The 20,183-nt window shown below is 52.4% G+C and overlaps 10 protein-coding genes across 10 annotated transcripts; 5 read left to right on the forward strand and 5 right to left on the reverse strand.

Annotated features, from left to right (window-relative positions):
* Positions 1-312: 312 nt before the first annotated feature.
* On the forward strand, positions 313-1,880 carry NECHADRAFT_84934 (uncharacterized protein; the record flags this gene model as incomplete). The annotated part of the gene is made up of 6 exons (XM_003050084.1): positions 313-341; positions 394-422; positions 630-644; positions 705-729; positions 832-1,245; positions 1,295-1,880. 6 exons carry the CDS (start codon positions 313-315, stop codon positions 1,878-1,880), a joined length of 1,098 nt encoding a protein of 365 aa, XP_003050130.1.
* Positions 1,881-1,934: 54 nt separating this feature from the next.
* Positions 1,935-2,799, reverse strand: NECHADRAFT_101680 (uncharacterized protein). Its single transcript, XM_003050479.1, has 3 exons — positions 2,506-2,799; positions 2,370-2,456; positions 1,935-2,315 (listed from the first exon to the last, which is right to left on the reverse strand). Exons 1-3 carry the CDS (start codon positions 2,634-2,636, stop codon positions 2,213-2,215), a joined length of 321 nt encoding a protein of 106 aa, XP_003050525.1. The 5' UTR covers positions 2,637-2,799; the 3' UTR covers positions 1,935-2,212.
* A 406-nt stretch (positions 2,800-3,205) lies between these two features.
* On the reverse strand, positions 3,206-5,052 carry NECHADRAFT_105356 (uncharacterized protein). Its single transcript, XM_003050480.1, has 4 exons — positions 4,898-5,052; positions 4,764-4,840; positions 3,968-4,712; positions 3,206-3,918 (listed from the first exon to the last, which is right to left on the reverse strand). Exons 1-4 carry the CDS (start codon positions 4,919-4,921, stop codon positions 3,412-3,414), a joined length of 1,353 nt encoding a protein of 450 aa, XP_003050526.1. The 5' UTR covers positions 4,922-5,052; the 3' UTR covers positions 3,206-3,411.
* Positions 5,053-5,472: 420 nt separating this feature from the next.
* Positions 5,473-6,948, reverse strand: NECHADRAFT_71983 (uncharacterized protein). The gene is made up of 7 exons (XM_003050481.1): positions 6,697-6,948; positions 6,583-6,636; positions 6,422-6,517; positions 6,173-6,352; positions 6,075-6,119; positions 5,925-6,027; positions 5,473-5,878 (listed from the first exon to the last, which is right to left on the reverse strand). The coding sequence occupies exons 1-7, from the start codon at positions 6,724-6,726 to the stop codon at positions 5,769-5,771; spliced, it is 618 nt and encodes a 205-aa protein (XP_003050527.1). The 5' UTR covers positions 6,727-6,948; the 3' UTR covers positions 5,473-5,768.
* A 322-nt stretch (positions 6,949-7,270) lies between these two features.
* NECHADRAFT_49400 (uncharacterized protein) lies at positions 7,271-8,420 on the forward strand (the record flags this gene model as incomplete). Its single annotated transcript, XM_003050085.1, has 2 exons — positions 7,271-7,939; positions 8,031-8,420. 2 exons carry the CDS (start codon positions 7,271-7,273, stop codon positions 8,418-8,420), a joined length of 1,059 nt encoding a protein of 352 aa, XP_003050131.1.
* A 255-nt stretch (positions 8,421-8,675) lies between these two features.
* Positions 8,676-10,430, reverse strand: NECHADRAFT_49341 (uncharacterized protein; the record flags this gene model as incomplete). Its single annotated transcript, XM_003050482.1, has 3 exons — positions 8,676-8,733; positions 8,785-10,135; positions 10,199-10,430. The coding sequence occupies 3 exons, from the start codon at positions 10,428-10,430 to the stop codon at positions 8,676-8,678; spliced, it is 1,641 nt and encodes a 546-aa protein (XP_003050528.1).
* Positions 10,431-11,358: 928 nt separating this feature from the next.
* NECHADRAFT_49272 (uncharacterized protein) lies at positions 11,359-13,137 on the forward strand (the record flags this gene model as incomplete). The annotated part of the gene is made up of 2 exons (XM_003050086.1): positions 11,359-11,631; positions 11,686-13,137. 2 exons carry the CDS (start codon positions 11,359-11,361, stop codon positions 13,135-13,137), a joined length of 1,725 nt encoding a protein of 574 aa, XP_003050132.1.
* A 1,020-nt stretch (positions 13,138-14,157) lies between these two features.
* NECHADRAFT_84941 (uncharacterized protein) lies at positions 14,158-15,019 on the forward strand (the record flags this gene model as incomplete). The annotated part of the gene is made up of 3 exons (XM_003050087.1): positions 14,158-14,324; positions 14,661-14,812; positions 14,871-15,019. The coding sequence occupies 3 exons, from the start codon at positions 14,158-14,160 to the stop codon at positions 15,017-15,019; spliced, it is 468 nt and encodes a 155-aa protein (XP_003050133.1).
* A 1,014-nt stretch (positions 15,020-16,033) lies between these two features.
* On the reverse strand, positions 16,034-16,533 carry NECHADRAFT_101685 (uncharacterized protein). The gene is made up of 2 exons (XM_003050483.1): positions 16,376-16,533; positions 16,034-16,327 (listed from the first exon to the last, which is right to left on the reverse strand). The coding sequence occupies exons 1-2, from the start codon at positions 16,500-16,502 to the stop codon at positions 16,140-16,142; spliced, it is 315 nt and encodes a 104-aa protein (XP_003050529.1). The 5' UTR covers positions 16,503-16,533; the 3' UTR covers positions 16,034-16,139.
* Positions 16,534-16,866: 333 nt separating this feature from the next.
* Positions 16,867-18,736, forward strand: NECHADRAFT_71988 (uncharacterized protein). Its single transcript, XM_003050088.1, has one exon. It carries the CDS (start codon positions 16,900-16,902, stop codon positions 18,019-18,021), a length of 1,122 nt encoding a protein of 373 aa, XP_003050134.1. The 5' UTR covers positions 16,867-16,899; the 3' UTR covers positions 18,022-18,736.
* The last annotated feature ends 1,447 nt before the right edge of the window (positions 18,737-20,183 follow it).

The raw sequence follows: 20,183 nt of genomic DNA on the forward strand, positions 1-20,183 counted from the left end.
AAAAAAAGATTGTTGTGATGGCGACGCGACGTTGCCTCGAGAACCTAGCAAATGATGCAAGGCTACAAAAGATTCTGGGGGATGGACATGCCTCCAAAAGAGGAAGGCGGTGAGTCAGCGCATCCCGCATTTGTGGAGCTCAGGATTGAGATTCTGCCGCCACTTCATCAGGCCTCTTCTAGCCCCTCCACTCATGATTTTGGATCCTGGATAGAACCCGAGGCCTTTCGCGACTTATACCCAAGTTTCTTCCCCCTTTTCTTTTCCAGGACTTGTCCAGAGACGCGACGGGCGTCTCAAACAGACGACAAGATGGTCAACATTACGGACAAGATCAAGGAGTACGTTGTCACTCTTGAGCGCCATGGCGGGGCACCACTGATACGTTTGAAGGATTGAGGAGGAGATGAAGAGGACGCAAAGTAAGCATTGATATGTTCTATGAGTTCAGGTCATAAGTTGGAAAGTTCTGGTTACACACAAGTCTTGAATCTTGAAGACTAGTGAAAGGAATAGCTCGTTATAACGGTGCCATGTTCTTCAAGATTCACTGCGATGCCAGACTTTCACAAATCCCCTTTGCATTAGCACCCATTTATTTTACAAGACTTGAGCTGACATTATCTTAGAAAACAAGGCCACTGGTATGTTGACAATGCTTCGCCTCCCATCACATGTTCCTAGCGTGTATTAACACATCTCAGAATATCATCTGGGTCTATTAAAAGGGTAAGTTCACTAGCAGGCCAAGACATGTCTCGAACCTACCACTCGAAACACGACGCCATTCCCATCCGATATTAACAAGCCCAGAAAACTCGCTCGACTTAGGGCTCAACTCCTGGAACCTGGTCCGGGAGCTGGAGGTGGTGGTGGTTCAGGTTTCGACGTCAGCAAGAGCGGTGATGCGCGAATTGCCCTCGTCGGTTTTCCATCAGTAGGAAAGTCGACTTTCTTATCCAAGGTGACCAAGACGAGGTCCGAGGTTGCTTCTTACGCCTTCACAACTCTTACAGCTATTCCTGGCGTGTTGGAGTATGGCGGTGCTGAGATTCAGCTTCTTGATCTTCCCGGTATTATCGAAGGTGCCGCCGAGGGAAAGGGTCGAGGACGACAAGTCATCTCAGCAGCCAAGACCAGCGATCTTATTCTCATGGTGCTGGACGCCACCAAAAAGGCAGAGCAGAGAGCCCTACTCGAGGCTGAACTGGAAGCAGTCGGTATCCGTCTGAATCGGGAGCCGCCGTAAGTGTCGAATAAGACAGTCTCGGATGTTGGACTAACACGGAAGCAGCAATATCTATCTCAAGGTCAAGAAGGCGGGCGGCATGAAGATCACATTCCAGACTCCCCCCAAGTACCTGGACGAGAAGATGGTCTTCAACATCCTCCGCGATTACAAGATTCTCAACTGCGAGGTCCTGGTGCGAGACGAGTTCGCAACCGTCGACGATTTTATCGATGTCATCATGAAGGACCACCGCAAGTACATCAAGTGCTTGTACGTGTACAACAAGATCGACAGCGTCTCGCTCGATTTCCTGGATAAGCTAGCCCGCGAGGACCACACGGTGGTGATGAGCTGCGAGCTGGACCTGGGTATTCAAGATGTTGTGGAGAGGTGCTGGAAAGAGCTCAAGCTGATCCGCATCTACACCAAGCGCAAGGGCGTGGATCCCGATTTTAGCGAGGCTCTGATTGTGCGAAGCAACAGCACCATCGAAGACGTTTGCGATCGTATCCACAGGACGCTGAAGGATACGTTCAAGTATGCGCTGGTTTGGGGTGCTAGTGCGAGACATGTTCCTCAGAGAGTTGGTCTAGGGCATCCGGTGTCGGATGAGGATGTTGTTTACATTGTCAGCGGCTGGCGAGCGTAGACAGTCGTTATCTCAATTGCCGCACAAACACAAAAATACACATGACACAAAGTTCTTAGTCATATGTCCATTGGTAAAATCGTACATCAACAGTAGTAACCATAAGCAAGTCCCAAGTCCAAACCCAAACCCTGTTCATCGCATCATATCATTACAACCCAAGGCCTTGATATCCTGCACAAGCAAAACCCCAAACGCCCCAGTCCAACCTCCAGCGGTTGACTGAATTCCTGGTGAAGTAAATACACACGGCGTAATCCACAAAGACATGGCTTCACACACAAAAAGCGTTACGTGTGAAGAAGAAACAAGTTGTTGTCGTCGTCGGGTGTTTACAGACCAAAGGCCTTGGTCGGGGCTGGCTTTGCGCCCAAGGGGTTGTCGCCCTTGAGTTTCTTAGCGCTGGCTTGGGCGAACAGTGACTTGGGCTTGGCCCTGTAGATGAATTGTTAGTCGAGTGCGAGAGAGTTGGGGAGAGGGGATACGGACTTGCTCGCGTGCTTGTTGCGCAGAGCGTTGATCTTGGCGGTGCAAGGGCTCATGATGTTATCCGAGGGCGAGACATACTGGGTCGTCCTGTCTCAAGTCAGTGGAAGTCTGTAAAAGTGTATAGAGTATTTCGTACGACTCCTCTTGTGCCATCTTGGACTGGAGCATCTGGCGGTGATACTCCATGCTCTTGACCTCCTTGACAGGAGCTTGCTGCTCTGACATGGCAGCGTTGACGTCCTTGTCGGCGAGAACCTTGGTCGACATGATTGATAGTGTGTAGATGTGTGTGTGTGTAAGAGACAAGATGCTATTGCAACTTCAATTGCGAAAGCGATGTAAGAGAAAAGCTTAAGCTTGCGATTGCGTGAGTGTCTGAAGAAGTTAAAGACGAGGTGTGCGTGCTTCTTTAATGTACCAAGTGCTCTTTGTGATGGGATGGATATAAATCCGGGCAAGACGTGCACAACTCAAAGAAAATTACCAGGTAAAGTAAACGGTGTTTCTGGTCGACGGGGCAACGGCGAGAAAAATTGCACGGCAAGCAGGGATCAGGGCCACATTGGAATGTGGGTCTCCTCCTTCCTTCCTTGCCGTGTTGAGTTGCACGCTAGTTTCCGTGAGCTTCTGCACGTCAGAAAAAGTGCCCGTCTTTTCTTCCCGCGCGGGCTGTGAGGTACCTAGGTCGCATCGGCTAAGGGACAACGCATCATTCATCGCCAGGGGCAATGGCATGTCGTGGACTATGCGCATTAGATTTCAAGGGTCGTGGATGTGACTGATGATCTTTGAGTCATGGCAAGTATCAACATGCTTCAATGTCACCCAATACAAGTCGACCAGGAAACTCGAGTCCAGACCTATACCTGGAGATCTATTATCACAGACAGAGTACATAACAAACAAAACACTATCTTGATGCCGAAAATCATCATCCCGGCCATGTTTGGCTACTCTTCATGCGGCCAGAAAAGCAAACAGGAGGTCTTCTCCACTGCTTCACTTGGTCAACCATGAACCTGCGGCCACTCACATCAGCCATCTACAGCTTGTGCTGTATCCTTGCTCCCGGCTGTTTCCTCTCGACTCCATACTCCTTGAGCAGCTCCTCCGTCTTGGCCCTCTGCCTCTTGATAACAGCCGTAGCCTCAGGACCGCGCTTGTTCTCGTTGCGACCCATCTGCTGCAGATGAACCTCGTCAGGTCCGTCGGCCAGCCGCAGCGTGCGGATTCCAGCCCACATGTAGGCGAGCGGCGTGTCCTGCGAGACGCCCGCTCCGCCAAACGCCTGCACGGCCCGGTCGATGACGGTGAGGGCCGTCGACGGGACGAGAACCTTGGCCTGCGCGATCTCCTTGAGCGCCTTCTTGGGACCTAGCTCGTCCATCTTGATGGCTGCGTTGAGCACGATGAGGCGGGCTGCGTCGATTTCGATGCGGGACTTGGCGATCCATTCGAGGATTACGCCGTGCTCGCGGAGGAGCTTGCCAAATGGCTTCTTGGACTCGTCGTTGACGCGGAGGAGCATCCAGTCGAGGGCTCGCTCGGCCTGGCAATTGTGAGCAGACGTTTGTTTATGTGAGGGTGGGAAAACTTACAGCGCCAATGGTGCGCATCGCGTGGTGAATACGGCCAGGTCCAAGACGGCCTTGGATAATCTCAAAGCCTCGTCCCTCACCAAGAACAATGTTGGAGACAGGCACCCTCACGTTCTTGAATGTCAGATGGCCGTGTCCGTGAGGCGCATCATCATAACCATAGACGTTCAACATACGGTTGATAGTGATGCCGGGAGTATCGGCAGGCACCAGGACAACCGACTGCTGTCGATAAGGGTCCTTGTTGTCGGCATCCGTCTTGCCCATGACAATGTAAATGCTGCACCGAGGATCACCAGCACCGCTAGACCACCACTTCTGTCCATTGAGAACATACTCATTACCCTCGCGTCGAATATCCAGCTCAATGTTGGTAGCATCCGACGACGCGACCTGCGGCTCCGTCATGAGGAACGCAGACCTAATCTTGCCCTCCATGAGAGGCTTGAGCCACTGCTGCTTCTGCGCCTCATTGCCGTACTTGGCCAGCACCTCCATGTTTCCCGTGTCGGGAGCAGCGCAGTTGCACGCCTCCGAGGCAACGCTAGAGCGGCCGAGCCACTCGGCCATGAGACCGTACTCGAGGTTGGTGAAGCCGGGAGATTCCTTGTAGTGGCCCTTGGGGAGGAACATGTTCCAGAGGCCGAGAGCCCGCGCCTTGGTCTTGAGGTCCTCAATGACGGAAGGGTGGCCCTCCCATCGCGCGTCGCCCACACCCGTTTGGGCCTCGACGACGGGGTCAGCTCTGTGAGAGTGTTAGTCGTGTGGTGAAGGGGTTCTGTAGTGGAGGGCTTACGGGATGCATTCCTCCTCGACAAACTTGGCCACCAGGTCAAGCTGTCTCTTGGCAGCGTCGCTGACGCGATTTACAGCCTAAGGATTGAACAGTTAGTCGAAGATATTCACAATGGGAGGGATGAAGCAACCCACAATAGCAGGGATTCTCGCCGACATGATGACAGCTTTGATGTTGTCGACGTCAGATGATGACAGTATCACAAGAAACAAGACGAAAAAGAAGATAAAAAAACAACGTCAATGTCTCAATAAAATGTCCCCGAGATTACACAAAAGAGAAGATCCACGGTCCTTAAATGATTTCCCGTAACCCTTCTAACTACCCCAGCTTCTCCGCACCGTCGTCTCGAATGATGGCGAGCGTGCCGAGGTTCGTTTCTGCTGACTCGCCTCCTGGACCTCTCACAGCGCGAGGCTCTCCCCAAGTGGGGAGCTTGGAAATCCGGGGTACGCGGCGTTCGGCCTCGGAGCTGGGTGGGGCAGATGCCGAGGGACAAGATCCCGTTGGTTATGATACGGGTATAAGACAAGGAGAGACAAAGATATGGAGTATGTAACCTTCATGGTTGCTTTTCTGACAACGTACGATTTTTTCTCCTATTGCTGCATGGTTTGAGGTGAAGCTTGTGATAGTGGATGGCGTGTTCTTGGCCGTGTCTAAACGGCATATCAGCAATGACACACGCAACACTCAACACACACTGGATGAGGACAACAGTTCAATATGATAGATAAGCCATCTGTCGACAACTCAATCGTCCATGTTGACCTCACAACTACCAATCAGAGCATAAAAAAGCAGACAGAAAAAAAGTCGCATCCATGCATGAACACCAACAAGAAAAAAAGGAAAACCATCGGCCTCAGTATGATACATTCAGTCAAGTAATGCTGCCTCCACCACACACGAGACACATTTCCCTCCTCCTGAGCCGGTCCCCCTTCTCATCGAATCCAATCCGAACCGTGTTGTCTGTATCGCATCGTACACTCTAGTACTCCTCTAGCACGCGCAGCCGTCACGGTCGTTCTCGATGTGAATGTTAATCGGGTCATCAAAGTCGCCGCTAAACTCCTCCGACTCTTCTTGGGCGAGGGCGTTTCGGGCAATCACTATACCATGTTAAATCTGCAGATATACTCATTCAAAAATACCCACCCTCAAAAGCCTGGTCAATGTTGATGGCCTCCTTGGCACTCGTCTCAAAGTAAGGGATGTCGCCCTTGGACTGGCAAAAGGTCATGGCTCTCTTGTTGGAAATCTGCTGCATGTCAGAATAATTCCATGCTGACTGATCGAATCACATACCACTCGCTTGCTCTCCTCAACATCAATCTTGTTGCCTAGCACAACCTACACAATCCGGTTAATAGGCAACCTCAATCCACAGCTTCTGCCTGACTCACAAAGGGAAAGTTTGGAGGGTCTCGAGGAGAAGCCTGGATGAGGAACTCGTCCCTCCAGCTGTCCAACGCCTCGAAGCTCTTGGCGTTGTTGACATCGTAGACGAGGACACAGCAGTCAGCGCCTCGATAAAAGGCCACGCCCAGCGATTGGAATCGTTCTTGGCCGGCGGTATCCCACAGCTATTTTGCCGGCGATCAGCTTCAAATCTCGAGGTCGATGTGTTTGCGTGCACAAGCGGGCTGTCCTACCTGCATGGTGACTTGTCGGTCATCAACCAGAACCTCTCGAGTCAGGAAATCAGCTCCGATGGTGGCCTTGTAGCTCGCACTGAACTTCTTGTTGACCTGTGGTGAGGGGGGGAGATATCAGCATCGTGGCCGTTATCGAGGGGTCGTGGAAAGGTGCGCACATATTGGTTCATCAAGCTGGTCTTGCCAACACCGCTATCGCCAAGGATAATAACCTATTCACGGCCATATCAATATTTTGAGCTCTCCAAGATCAAATACTCTGTTCTCCGCACCTTGAGGAGGACCTTCTTTCTCGAAGACATGTTGGGCTATAGTCTATCGAGCAGAGCGATTCTCAATGACGTTATCTCGAGCGTCTGGAACGCAATGACCGCAGCGCCTTCGTTTGTCAAGGCTCGATGTCGCCTATAAAATCTATCGCAACCCGTAGCAGGTGTGCTCTTCGGGGAGCTTGTATCGTCGTCGTGGGTGCTGGAAAAGATCCGTGGCGGCAGCAGGATCGAATCTAGGTTGGGTTGTTGTTTGAAGAGGCAGCGGCAGATGACGGGAGGGCAGCGGAGAGTACCAATGTCACAGCCTCGCCCGTCGCTAGAGGTGATGCCCACCGGCGCTAATCCACTCTGGTCCTAGCCCTATGCATAAATCAAAGGTGGGGCGCGACGGCGCCAGTGGTTCGCGGTTTGTGCAACCCCACGTGACATCATATGCAGCAGCATCATGCGACATCTACCCTTGTAGCTCAGATAGGCGGTGGATTGAGATGAGGAGGAAATAGGGTCAACCTCATGTCAAGGATAGATCCAAGGAGCCTCATGGACCCAGGATTGAGGCTTGGACCGCGGAATCATGGCGGATGACAGCCTTCTCGACAAGGTCCACGCCTTGAGTGACCTCGAGCTGGCCTTGCTTCTCTGTCTCATCAGTCGCGAACATTGCCTCGTGAGCACCCCGTCGGATGCCATCGACGACCTCATACAAGAGCTCCAACTGGTAGCCACCAAGACCTTTGGCCTCAGCTGGGTCGTCGTCAATTGCACTCCCTCCACTACGCTCGAAGATTTCGCCGCCGCTCTCATCATCGGCCACCAACCCTCCTCCGGCCGCTCTACCTCGCCCTCGCGCAACCACCCAGACTCGTACTTTACGTCACGGCCATCCTCGTCGCATCCACGCACACCACTTAGTCCACTGTCACCAGGTGGCGGCGCCTTTTCCTCGCGAATAGCCAACGTCATCCTCGCCAAGAACCTCGACCGAGCACCTCAGGCAGTCCAGATCCAAGCTCTAGAGCTCCTGCGTACACGCCGCATCTTCACTCGAACGTCTGTCCAGACGGCTCCGAAGCAGTTTGTGTTTATACCAGTGTTGCAGGCAGCCAGTGGTGGAGAGGCTCGTGTAACAGCGCACCTCAACGACTTTTTGTACATCGCATATTGGCATGATCCAGAAGACGGATTTGTCAACCTCGATGAGGCGGATGTTGATGATGCAGACACAGCATCAACGCAAAGTGTAGTGAAAAGGGGGCCTGGTGAAGAAGGCTCCTCTGGTCAACCCCTAATCACCGAAAACGTAGGCTTCACTTTCACCCCATATCCTCCTCCAGCTGACCGTAAAACAGGAGATCAGCCACTTGGGAACACTGAGCCAAGAGGCCAAGGTTGATATCGAAGTCACCCGCTACCAGATGAACATCGTCTCATTCCTCCGTATGCATCGAGCCGTTGCTGGAGGCATCAGCCCGACGGCCACCAAGCACTTTGGTCAGCTTATGCGCTGCCTAGCCGCCCTGCATCGTCTGGACTTTGTTACTCCCGCACTTGTTGGCCTCGCTGCTCACAAGATCTATCTACATCGTATCCAACTGACGCTTCCTGAAAAGGAGAGAAGTATGCAATGGGGCAGCAAGGTGGAAGCCGTAGAAGCCCTCTTAGAAGACATTGGCCCAGAAGATGTCGTCGAAGATGTGCTTGGCATGGTGACCGCGCCGCTCTGAGGCGGTCGCCCGTGTATTAAATAGTTCTATAATAATCTACACGTCATGACAAGTTGATTGAGGACTCCAGTTCCCCGAGTAGCCAGCCAGGCCTAGTCCAGTCCAAGTTTTGTTCATGATGCCGATGGCCCGTTCAATTGATTTCGCCATGTTCCCAAAATGCCATTAGCCGCCTTGAAACAATCACTCTAATAAAAAAAAAGACATTGCATATGCCGCAACCGTCATCAACGCCATACTTCCTTGACTTTCCCTCTAAGAGATCTCGCGGACCTTGCATGACCAGCCAGAGCCGGCCTCCAACAGAGGCAAGCTGAATTAATGTTAGTATGAGAAAGCGGAAAGGGGGATACGAAAAACTCACCTAGCACCGAGACACCAGCCAAGCTCGTTGCCCTTGATCTTCTTGGCAATCTTGACCTCTCGGTCAATGGGCATGTCATAGCCAGTGTGCAGAAGAGCCACCATGAAGTTGAGATCCAGGCAGTGGTCGGGTCGGTCGAGAAGCTCCTCCATGGCACCAGGGACAGTGGTGAAAACGTCCCAAGCAGTCTTGCCCATGCACACAGTCTGGGTAAGATCGTGCATCTCACGGAGAGTGAAGGAGTCGGGCATGCCAAGGGGCTTAGTGCGGTCGTAGAAGTAGGAGAAGATGTAGACATCCTCCTTGGTGAAGGTCTTGGACAGAAGAGGCTGGTGGATACCGTTGAAGGAGCAGGGAGCGAGGCCGCAAGCGGCGTCCTTGTTGAGAATCTTCTCAGCCAGGTTGCGGCACTGGGCGGGAGCAGGCTGCGAGGGACCGGTGAACTTGACGAGGTTGACCTCCTTACCGGCGCCAATGGTGACGTTAACATCCTTGGACATGCCGGGAGCGATACAGGGGTGAACAATGGGTTCCTTCAACCAAGCCTTGTCAGCGCCCTTGGACTCGCTAATGTCGTTGATGAGAGCAGCGTGGATGGCCTCACGGGCAGCCATCAAGCCATAGCCAAGGTGAGAGTGCTGGTAAAGCTCAAAGTTGCGACCACCGAAGCTGAGATCGTACTTGTGGTCGCCAGCAGCGAGCTTCTCGGGCATGCCGCCATCAGCAGCGCCCTTAAAGGTAGGCTCGAAGACAATCTGGGTGGAACCACCGCCGAGATCGAAAACAGCAGCGGTCTCGCTCAGGTCAGGACCGCCAATCTTGCCGAGGAGGTAGTTGGTGGTGATCCAGGCGTAGACACCCTCGAGGGAGCCGTCCATGATGGCAACACCCTCCTTCTCCTGGTCGACAACGGGGAAGGGGTAATCAACTTCGAGGTGTCGTCGGACTTCGGCCAGGATGGCATCAGCGGGCTCCTTGCCGATCATTCGGAGACCAGCGGTAGCCTTAACAGCGACGGGAGAGCAGCCCTTGAGAGCATCGGGAACGTTGTCCATGGCGACCTTCATGAGGGGATCCAGGCTCTTGGCGGCGGCCACGGGGTCGTCCTTATACTTGCTGAGGCCACCGACCTCCTTCTCGGTCATCTTAAACTCCTCCTTCTCGAGCTCGGGGGTAGGACCGCAGTTGTTGAACTTGTAGACGTGGATTCGCGATCCAGTGCTGCCAGCGTCAATCATGAGGACATACTGCACAATGGGCTTCTCCTTGGAGAAGGACTTGGTGCATCGATCGGTTCCGTAAGTCGAGTCGGAGGGAGTTTGGCCATCACCGCCCTTGGCGGCTTGAGATCCTAGAGCGCATGAGTAAACTGCAACTTTCCCTAGACAACTGTTCATACCTCCACTAGCAGCACCTGCTCCGTTGTACACTTCAACGCCCTTGGGCGAGATAAAGTAGAAGAGTGTAACAATCGCGAGGACGATGGCGGCGGTCTTAATCCACCTAGTCCTCTGCGACTGGGTCATCCAAGATTCCTTCATCCTTGCGAAATATCCCTGTCTCTTGGGTTTGAAATTGTATCGGCCTGGTTTCTCGTGAGGGTCGTAGGCGACGAGCTTGGAGGGCAGCGATGTGGCTGTTCTCATGAGCGCGGGTCGAGAGAGTGGAAGGGTGACGAGGCGGCGACGGGGGGGTCAGTATCAGTGAGGGACGCCGTCGCGCATGAGAGGGAGGGGGAAAGGTTGAAAAGAGTCAACCTCGGGGGGGAACGCGCTTCTAAACGAGGGAGAAGCGATCGATCAAAAGAAAGGAATGGAGGAGCGTGGCAAAGAGGAAACACACGTCAGAAAAGGAGTCGCGGTTATTATCTAAGTTTTTTGCCAGTTGACAATCTGTTAAGAAAGGGGCCGGACTTGCATTCGTAGCAGACTTAGGTACGGGTTTGATTGTAACCAGTCGTAGCCGCGGAATCGATTTGGATTGGACGTGGAGGTGAGATTGTGGCCAATCCGCACCGGAAGGCGGCCCCACTCCTCCTGCGGGTTGATGTCTGTCAGGGGGTTTGCAGGGAGTTTTTTCAGTGATAACAGCCCCTGAGCTGGCAGGGCGCCTCTAATTTTAGAAGCCCCACCGACATCATGAACTTGGAGAGGCCGCCATTTGGAGTTGAGAGATTTCCAAGAGGTGATGCAGACGAGTGAAAAGAGGTCGTTGTGATAAAATCATTATAGATAGTCCAGTTTTTGATGCTGTATGTTCTGTTAATGAGCGTCGTGTGGTTGACTCGTTATCTGAGAAGGAGCATCAGTCAGCACCTCAGAATGTTCCAGTCGTCCTCAAGACGTAGGCCTGTGTTGCCTGCTCCTCAAGCCAGGTTAACTTCCATCTTTGTTAACACTTCATCCAAGACAACCTATTCGCAACTTAGCAACTGTACAAACCATCGCCTTTCCAGTTGAAACCTCTAGAGATATTTGCCGCGATCCTCTTCCCGCCTCATTAGCGCTTGCCGCGCCTGCCAGCCCTACCAACTTGGCATTGGGTCCAAAGGCTCGTCCCACCTGAATCGACGACATGGACGTCCACCTGCTCGTATACGACCTCTCACGGGGCTTGGCCCGTCAGATGTCTGCAGGGCTTCTCGGTTTCCAGCTTGACGCCATCTATCACACATCAATCGAGCTCAATGGTCGGGAATACGTCTACGATGGTGGCATCATTGCTATTGCCCCCGGCTCATCACACCTCGGCCAGCCCTTGGAGAAGATACACCTGGGTACTACAAACTTGCCCATGGACGTGATAGAAGAATTCCTAGACTCCCTTCGACCTATCTTTACGCTAGAGGTACCTGTTCAGACCATCATTCGTCAGTATTATCCAGCCAGCTAACCTGCTCAGGCCTATGACCTCTTCCATCACAACTGCAACAACTTTAGCGACTCATTCTCAAATTTCCTCATTGGAAAAGGCATCCCGGAACACATCGTCAAGATGCCTCAGGCTGTCCTTGACTCACCCATGGGTCGTATGCTTCTTCCCCAGCTCACTCAGGGAGTCAATGCTGGGAGGCAAAACGGCTCCATCCTTGGCCTTCAGCAAAGCGCCCAGACACCCGCGGCTCCAAAACACAGCGTCAAGAATGTCACCAATCTTGCCGAGTTTAATCATCTTATGGAAGCTGCAAGAAGCTCATGCGCGGCTGTCTTTTTCACTTCAGCTACATGCCCTCCCTGCAAACTTCTGTACCCGATATACGACGAGCTTGCCCAAGAGGTTGGGGATAAAGCCACGCTGATCAAGATCGACATATCCAAGCCCCAAGCGCATCAGATTGCCAGTCAGTATTCTATCAGCGCCACGCCAACCATCATCACATTTCTACGGGGAGAGCAAGAGAATCGATGGTCGGGAGCCGACCAAGCAGCTCTTCGCGGGAATGTCAATCTCCTCGTTCAAATGGCCTTTCCACTTCACCCGCATGAGAAGCTCCGACTTCCAACTTTTGCAAACCCCGACGCAAAGCCAGTCCTATACGCCAAGGTTCCCCCATTGGATAAGCTCCTGGTCAAGATGGGCAATGAGGTTGCGAGCAAGCCCGAAGTCAAGGCTCTCAAGCAGTATCTTGAAGACCGTGCCAAGGATGGACCATCAAGTGCCGTTGTGCCTGAGATGAGCCATCTGTCGAGCCTTGTAAAGGACACCGTCTCATCACTGCCTATCAATACTCTCTTCACGATTGTGGACTTGTTCAGGTGTTCCCTATCTGACCCCAGAGTCAGCGGCTATTTCGCTGAGGAAAGGGGTCACGAAACCGTCAGAGCTGTCCTAGACCTCGTCAACAAGCAGACAGAGTGCCCATATGCACTACGCTTGGTTACAGTGCAAATGGCCTGCAACTTCTTCTCGACGCCTCTATTCCCAGAGGAAATCATGAAAGACAGCAATCTACGCTCTGCCATCATTCTGCTAGTCTCATCTAGCTTCCTCGATGAAGGCCATAACAACGTGAGGGTTGCAACCTCGTCCCTTCTGTTCAACTTATCTCTAGCGAATCGACGAGCCAGAACGAACTCCAAGCCAACTCTCTCAGGAGATGACGAGCTAGAGTTGGCTGCGTCTGTTGTGGAGGCCATTACACTAGAAGAGCAATCAGCAGATGCGCTGCATGGCATGCTACTGGCTTTAGGACATCTCGTCTACGGCACGGCTCTTGATGGAGAACTGCCCGATCTTCTTCAGGCAGTGGGGGCGGAGGATAGCATTCTGGCCAAGAAGTCCAAGTTTCCGGATGAGAAGCTCATCACAGAGGTCGGTACAGAACTGCTAGGCAAAGGGTTGAGGAAGCCATGAGACGGAGTTTTTGGGGGCCTGGGACTGGATGTCTCTATAATAACTTATCACTTAGACGTATTCAATGAACCACTTTGTCAGAGTAACTCCATAGCTTGTTGTGTTATCTAGGTTCAACTGATGTGAAGCTCGTAAATGCGCGCTACATAAGTGGCATTCTTATTGATCATAGTACCATGACCTAAAAGCTTTCGCACCGTCAAATTGCTTATGAGAAAACAGTTCAGTCCCTGTTCCCCAACCCAGAAGCACAAATGCACTTGGTCAAAAGTATTCGATGGAGGATCAGGAAGGGCATCAGAGCAACCCAACCGCAGTAAGACAACGAAAACGTATTCCCAAGCTTCAATAACATAACGATAAGGGGAAAGGGTTTGTTGTGCCACAAACTACGCTGTGACCGAGGTCGGTAAGTTAAGTCGGGGGGTTGTGAACCCCCCTGGTTTTTGGAGCAGGGTAAGGTCCACCGATTGGATTCGATCAGAAGAATAAAATATCGAAGTTCAACAGCCAACCGAATTAATCCGCTGACCAAGGGGGGTCAAGAAACAAGGGGTTCACAACCCCCGACTTAACTTATCGTTAGCGATGAAATGAGATGTTGAGCGGACTCGATGCCGACGTTCCTTTTCCTTCTGCCTTTACACCGCCGTTCTCTCCTGGTCCTGCCTGCATGATGTGTTCAGCACTTGTCAATTTTGGCACATTAAAAAAACACCAGAATGTAAAAAGTCTGGGGTAATTTTTGACCAAATGTGAAGAAATAGACCCTGACTTTTTGCAATATGTGCAAAAATTGGGTGGGGCATGAACGGCATCTGGCAGGGTCTTGATGATGTTCCAGTTTTGGGCGCTCTGGTCATTCTACTTGGATCCTTGTGGTCCAGATGCTACTTCGCTCACGCATTGCCAAGATTAGATAAGAGTTTTGTTTCTACAATGAAACGCAATATTTATGACCCAAAAGCACTAAATGTATAAAATACGTAAAGTGCTAGAAAAGCATATGCAGTAGACGAGATGAAATCAACCGTCGAGTCAAGAAAGCTCTATACAGGCCAACAACCAGAGTCGGCAAGTCACAACAACCAATGTTACCTTCACTACAGAGCTCAGAGGGTTTTCTATCAACTGTCCAGCGCCGCTTGCGGTGCGGGAATCAATGATGGGTGGGTGAGGGATGGAGGGTGTGTGCCTAACGGTCGGCGAGGTCTTTATGTCCGAGAAGGCGAGGGCGACAGGGAAAACTGCCTCACCCGCGATTTCCAGAATGGGTAGTGCAATCGACAATAGAAATGAACACAGCCTAGCGGGGGGACAAAATACATGGACGAGACTGAATTGGCTGTGCCCTCACCTTCCTGAGTCTCGTGTTTTATGTCCCCCGCTGGACAGCCTGCTTTGTGCAGGTAGGTAGGTAGTTAAAAACCCAGTTTCAATCAAGGTGCATTCCTATGATTCCTGGACCACTCTCCATTTCTCAAGCGCAGCGAATTCCTAATATACTATTAACACCAATCCAGAATCGAGAGTCGGATAATGGTCCTGTCTGCCGAGGCCGTCATCGCCATTGTCGGTGTCTTCATCAACATTCCCACCTTTGTCTTGGTGTTTTGGCACATGTGGGTAAAGCGGAGACGAAGAAGTAGCAGTTCGCATAGACAAACTCGGCGAGGTTGGTTTATTTCTCCAAGCTGTTGTTTATTGTGAAGCTTATGGATGATGTCGGGCAGATTCTGAGTCCTTCGAGGAGCATCAACTTTTCGACAGGGTGCCCCTCCATCCTCGACACGCTTTCCCTTGGGGTCAGCAGCCGCCCATGTTTGCATGGTACGCAATGCCTTGGGCTACGCCATATGGTTTTGATCGTCGCGCGCTATGAGAGGGACTCTACTGACTTGCACGGGCTTGCCAGAGCCGCAATGGGGCGGATGTTGCCATGTTTCTGCGGTTTGTTTCAACTACCTAGACGATGTGATGGAGATCGTTTGCACTCAAGGTTGTGCATTGTAAAAAGGAGGGGTCTGAGTTGGGGGGCCGTACGAAGACCATATCAAGTACGAATTATTCTCCCTAAGCCCTCATGCCTACATATTTCAGGATATCTCGATAGAACATAGGTGAACTACGATTATATGTCATAAAAGTTGGAGTTGAGGTTGAGTGTAGGGTACTGAACTCGTCCGAATTAGAGCACCCCGCGATGCATCCACCAACTGAACCGCCGCGGACGGCGCTGGAGAGTTACATGACTAAGCACCTAAACCGGCCTAGCGCAGGTGTGGCTGCCTTTATAATCTCAACCACCACTCCAACTTTTCAGTCTTCTTTTCTTTCTTTCTTCTTTATCAAAAAGCCAACTGAGCTGCCACGACCTTCACCCGGGACCCTCCGCGGTCCAAACACCCACGGTGTCGCGTTGCCTTTCCCCTAGCGGGAAACGCTCAGAAGAGTAAAACCCTTGGATATAGGAAATTTGCCGTTACCTCTTCTGTTTCTGCAGTATGAGTCCGTGGACGGTTAATGCCAAGAAGGGGGGACATTCCAATTCGTAGAATTTGTCTTTCATGCAAGCGCGCTTGTGTGCGCTTGGTAAATCGGTGCTAGACCGTTCGAGCCATGATCTGGCGCGGTTGAAGCTCGTGGACGCGAAAATCTCGTTGATCTTGAAGCGGGTCCGAGCAGAATTTGCGGCGCGCGACGTTGTTGAGCCGCATGCCGTGTTCCGTGAATCAGCTTGACCAACTTGTCAATGCAACCTTGTCATGATTGTCGCTCTGACTTCATGATGGTAAAGGTCTGTTGGGTTGAGGTGATTGTCCTGGCGACCAAGCCAAAGCGCAATGGATCCTTTACGGCGTGGCAGCAGCCAACATCACCCAGACACATCATGAGCTGCATGTGATTGATACATGTATTCATTCAATACGGCCGTCGCATCGTTTTCGCCAATAACCCTAAAAGTACAATCATGTCTCGATACAGCAAAGACTGTTCATCCATCACTCGTCGTTGGGGGAGGAACCAAGGATGCCGTCTGTGCCCTGGCTTCGATGCTGGTCCCTCACAAACTCTTCAATCTTGTCATCATGAGTAGGTCGCTCTGGTGGACCATCTGGCTTGACTTCGTCTCTAGACGGGCTCTGCTTCCCAGGTAGGATTTTGGCGGCAGCGGGGACGTATTCAGTGACTGCAATGTGTCAGGTAACAGTTCGATGTGAGATTCAGGTGATCTTACTCTTCTCGACAATGGGGTTCGGCTTTTGGTTCTCTGCAGCTCGAGTATCCTCCGCAGCCTTGTCGAGCTGCTCCTTGAAGGTCTCTTGCTGAGCATCTTTGGCCGGACCATATTCTTGGGACGTCATGTTTGCTTGTGTGAATAATCTCAATTTCCTGTTGAAGGGAGAAGTTTAAAGATTCAAGATCTGGAAATGAGAGGACAAGCCGGCAGTTATCTTCTTATCCCTGTATCACATCAAAATTCCTTGTTCTCATCTCGGCATACGCAATCGATGGATCGTGAAACCCAATCCAATTCCGTAGCTGCAAATCATGGAGGGTGACGTCAAGTCGCAGAGACCGCGGGGTCATGTCCCTCCTCCCCGATAAGTCCCGATAAGAAAAATGCTATCTTATCGGTAGACGCTCATGGGCTGACCATCACCAACTTTTGATACCGCTCCGAGGGGTATTTTCTCAGGGTACAACCTACAGTCTTTTTTTTTTTCTGTTTGTTTGACGAGACATAGAGACACTTCCAAGATGGCACCGATTCCCATCACCATCATCACCGGCTTCCTCGGCTCCGGAAAGACAACCCTCATCCTCAACCTCATCCCCCAACTCCGCGCCCAGAACCCAGACTACAAGCTTGCCCTCCTCAAGAACGAGTTTGGCGACCTCGCCGTCGACTCTCAGCTCGCCGCAAACTCTGCCATCTCGGGTGTCCAGGAGCTCCTCAACGGGTGCATCTGCTGTAACCTCGTCGGACAGCTGGGCCCTGCGCTCAAGGAGCTCGAGGAGAGCGTTCGTCCCGATCGCATCGTTATTGAGACGAGCGGTTCTGCGTTTCCGGCTACGCTTGCTCTCGAGGTTAACAGGCTTGCTCGCGACTCGGGCAAGTATGTTCTTGATGGTGTCATCAGTGTTATTGATGTCGAGAACTGGCAGGGTTATGAGGATACAAGCTACACGGCCCGCATCCAGGCGCGATACACGGATCTGATCGTCTTCAACAAGTGGGAGAATGCCGGCGAACTGCGATACGATGAGTGCCTCGACCGAGTCGGCGACCTCGAGGTGGATGTGGCCAAAGTCAAGAGCGACAAGGGTTGTGTGGCTATGGATCTAGTCTTTGGTGTCGATGGAGGTCTTGCACAGGAGTTGACCGAGGCAGAGGTCAACCAGACCAACGGCCACAGCCACAACCACTCCAACGGTGACAAGACCAACGGACACTCTCACACCCACCAGAACGAAGTCGAAGTTCTCTCTATCGAGCTCAAGGCCGAAGACCCCTCAGCACGCATCTCCACCGACAAGCTCATCACCTTCCTCTCCGCGGCGCCCAAGGATGAGGCCTACCGCATCAAGGCCCTCGTGTCACTCTCCTCAACCCCCACAAACTCAGACCCGGATATCCCCAAGCCCGAGGATAGCGCTTCGGGGAGGTACATCCTCAATTGGGCTTTTGGCCGCTGGACTTTCACACCTGTCGCTGAGGCGCTTCAGGAGCACGACTCGAGCAGCGATGTCACGCTGCGCATGACCATGATCCTCGCTCGATATGAGAGCGGCAAGTGGAAGAAGAAGCTGGAGACTGGCAACTTTATCCAGCTTGAGGGAGGTGACGCCAGTGGTTTGACCGTTAGGAGAATACTATAGAGAATAGAAGATAGATGTTGGTGGTGTAGACTAGATGAGATGAAGCAGAGGATATCACGAAGACATGAAAAAAAGTTGGGATGAATTGGATAGAGTATAGACTCTCTGGTTTTGAATGAAAAGAACGCTTGCTACCTAGATAAGATGGAATACAGGACGCCACACGCTACCTACTGAATACAACAAGATCCACAACCACCATCACATAAAACGTACATAGCCCTCCCAATCTACATGAACAGTCTATATCCAGCCCGGTCCCGGATTAACAGGGCTGGCAAATGCCCCGTCATACTCATCCAAGCTCAACTCTCTCTGCATGAAACCTTGCACCTCTGGAGTCGTCACCTTGGTCTGCTTCCGTCGTCCGGCGTCAAAGTTGCCCTCGTCAAAGTAGTAGTCGGCCCAGTCGTCTTCGTAAACATCGCTCTCTGTGCCACTTTCCTTCCTGTCCCAGGCATCCTCGAATGACTTGCTCTCTTCGGCTGTCGGCCTGACGTTCCAGGGATCGCCAAACATGGAACCGCCCTCAGCCCTAGCCTTGCTATCAATCTCTTGCTGGAATCGCTTCAGCACCTCTGGTGTAGGGAGAGCCGAGAGAGGTGTCGGAGGTGCATCGGCAATCGTCAACACCTTTTGGGTCGGGTGCGTGGCGCTGCTCGGAGATCGAGGTGATGGCGGTGGTGACAGCTGGTTGGCCTCTGGGTCGGATGTGAGAGAGGCTGAAGGGCGGTGGAGGCTCGCAATGGTATCGAGGGACTGAGGGATGAGCGGAGGAGGGCGGTGGTACTTCTTGATAGGCTGAGGTTGCTTATACTGAGGTCGGGAGAAGTTGGCGCCGGGGAGGTCATGGTGAGACTGCGATGGACTGGTTGGGGCCGAGTACTCCTCACCGCAAGTTGAGCAGGTGCCCGAGTTCTCAGCAAGGCCGACATGACACACTCTGCAAAGAAGGTCTGAGCTGCTGTCTTGTCGGATGTGGACGTTGATAGATGGTAGATGAGGGTGCACGGGATGAGAGTTGAGGGCATCATGAACGGCACGCGAAGGTCGACGGATGAGAACGGTCTGGACGGATTGCTTCCTCTTTTGAAAGTCAGATGTTCGCTGGATGGCAACCATTTGGACGGATTGTTTCCTCTTGGACCACTCTCGAGGTACCTCGGTGACCCGAGGGGATGAGGTTGGTGATGCATCGGGACTTCCTCCGGGAGAGAGATTGTCAACACGCTCGAGTCTGACTGTCTTGGCCTCACTGATGATGACGGGTTGAGGCGAGTTCTCCCTGGCTAGGTTGAAGCCCTCCTCGGTAATGTTGCTAATGCGAGCGTCATCATCTGGGACCCGGAGGAAGTCTCCAGTTGCTGTATTGTCATCCTGGGCACCGGTGTCGAACGGGCTCTCCTCCTCCTGGGCGGGTGTAAGCGGTAGAAACGGTGCCGTAAACGGTCCAAAAGTAGACCTCAACGGCGGCTCCGGAGGAGGAGGCGAATGATGCTCCTGCTCCTCCTTCCGGCGCTGGAGCTGCTCAGCAAAGGAAGCCTTCCTCATCCGGATGAGGTACTGCTTGCACTCCTCCTCGCTGGGGATCTCAGCCTCTGTGATCCTCCTGGTGGGGCGGTCGGGGAAGTGCATCATGGTGAACTGCCTGTTCTCGGAATCCCTCATCTTGGCCGTCGACTCCGAGGCTCGTCTGAAGCCCCGGAGCCCAATGAGCCTCGGCGAGAGCTGATCCTTCCAGCTAAACTTGATGTTGTCCTCGCTGGGGTTACTGCTTCTGCTGCTGCTGCGTGAAGGCATCGCAGAGGATGATGTGTGAGGGAAAGTTGAGGAGAGGAAGAGTTGTTGAGCTCCGAGACAAAGAAGGCGGGATAATGTTTCATAAAAAAAATACCTGCCAAGTTATAAGTAATTACGCGGTGGGAATTTCCCCTTCGCTTGTGCCCCCAGAACCTGTCAAGTCTTGTTGGACTGGAATGCAATGTCTGATAGAACGGCTCAAGAGTGGGCGGGCGGCTCTGAACACGGCTGGATAGAGTTCTCGTGGTTGAAGGACTGGGCAAACCTTGTGCGTCTAGTACGAAGCCACCCTCTCGCCCCAGGGTGGAATCGGAGCCTCCGATCAGAAATGGATGCTACCCGTCGGTTCGTCATGTGCGGGT

Source organism: Fusarium vanettenii (assembly GCF_000151355.1).
Source record: "Fusarium vanettenii 77-13-4 chromosome 9 genomic scaffold NECHAsca_6_chr9_2_0, whole genome shotgun sequence".
Taxonomy (NCBI): Eukaryota; Fungi; Ascomycota; class Sordariomycetes; order Hypocreales; family Nectriaceae; genus Fusarium; species Fusarium vanettenii.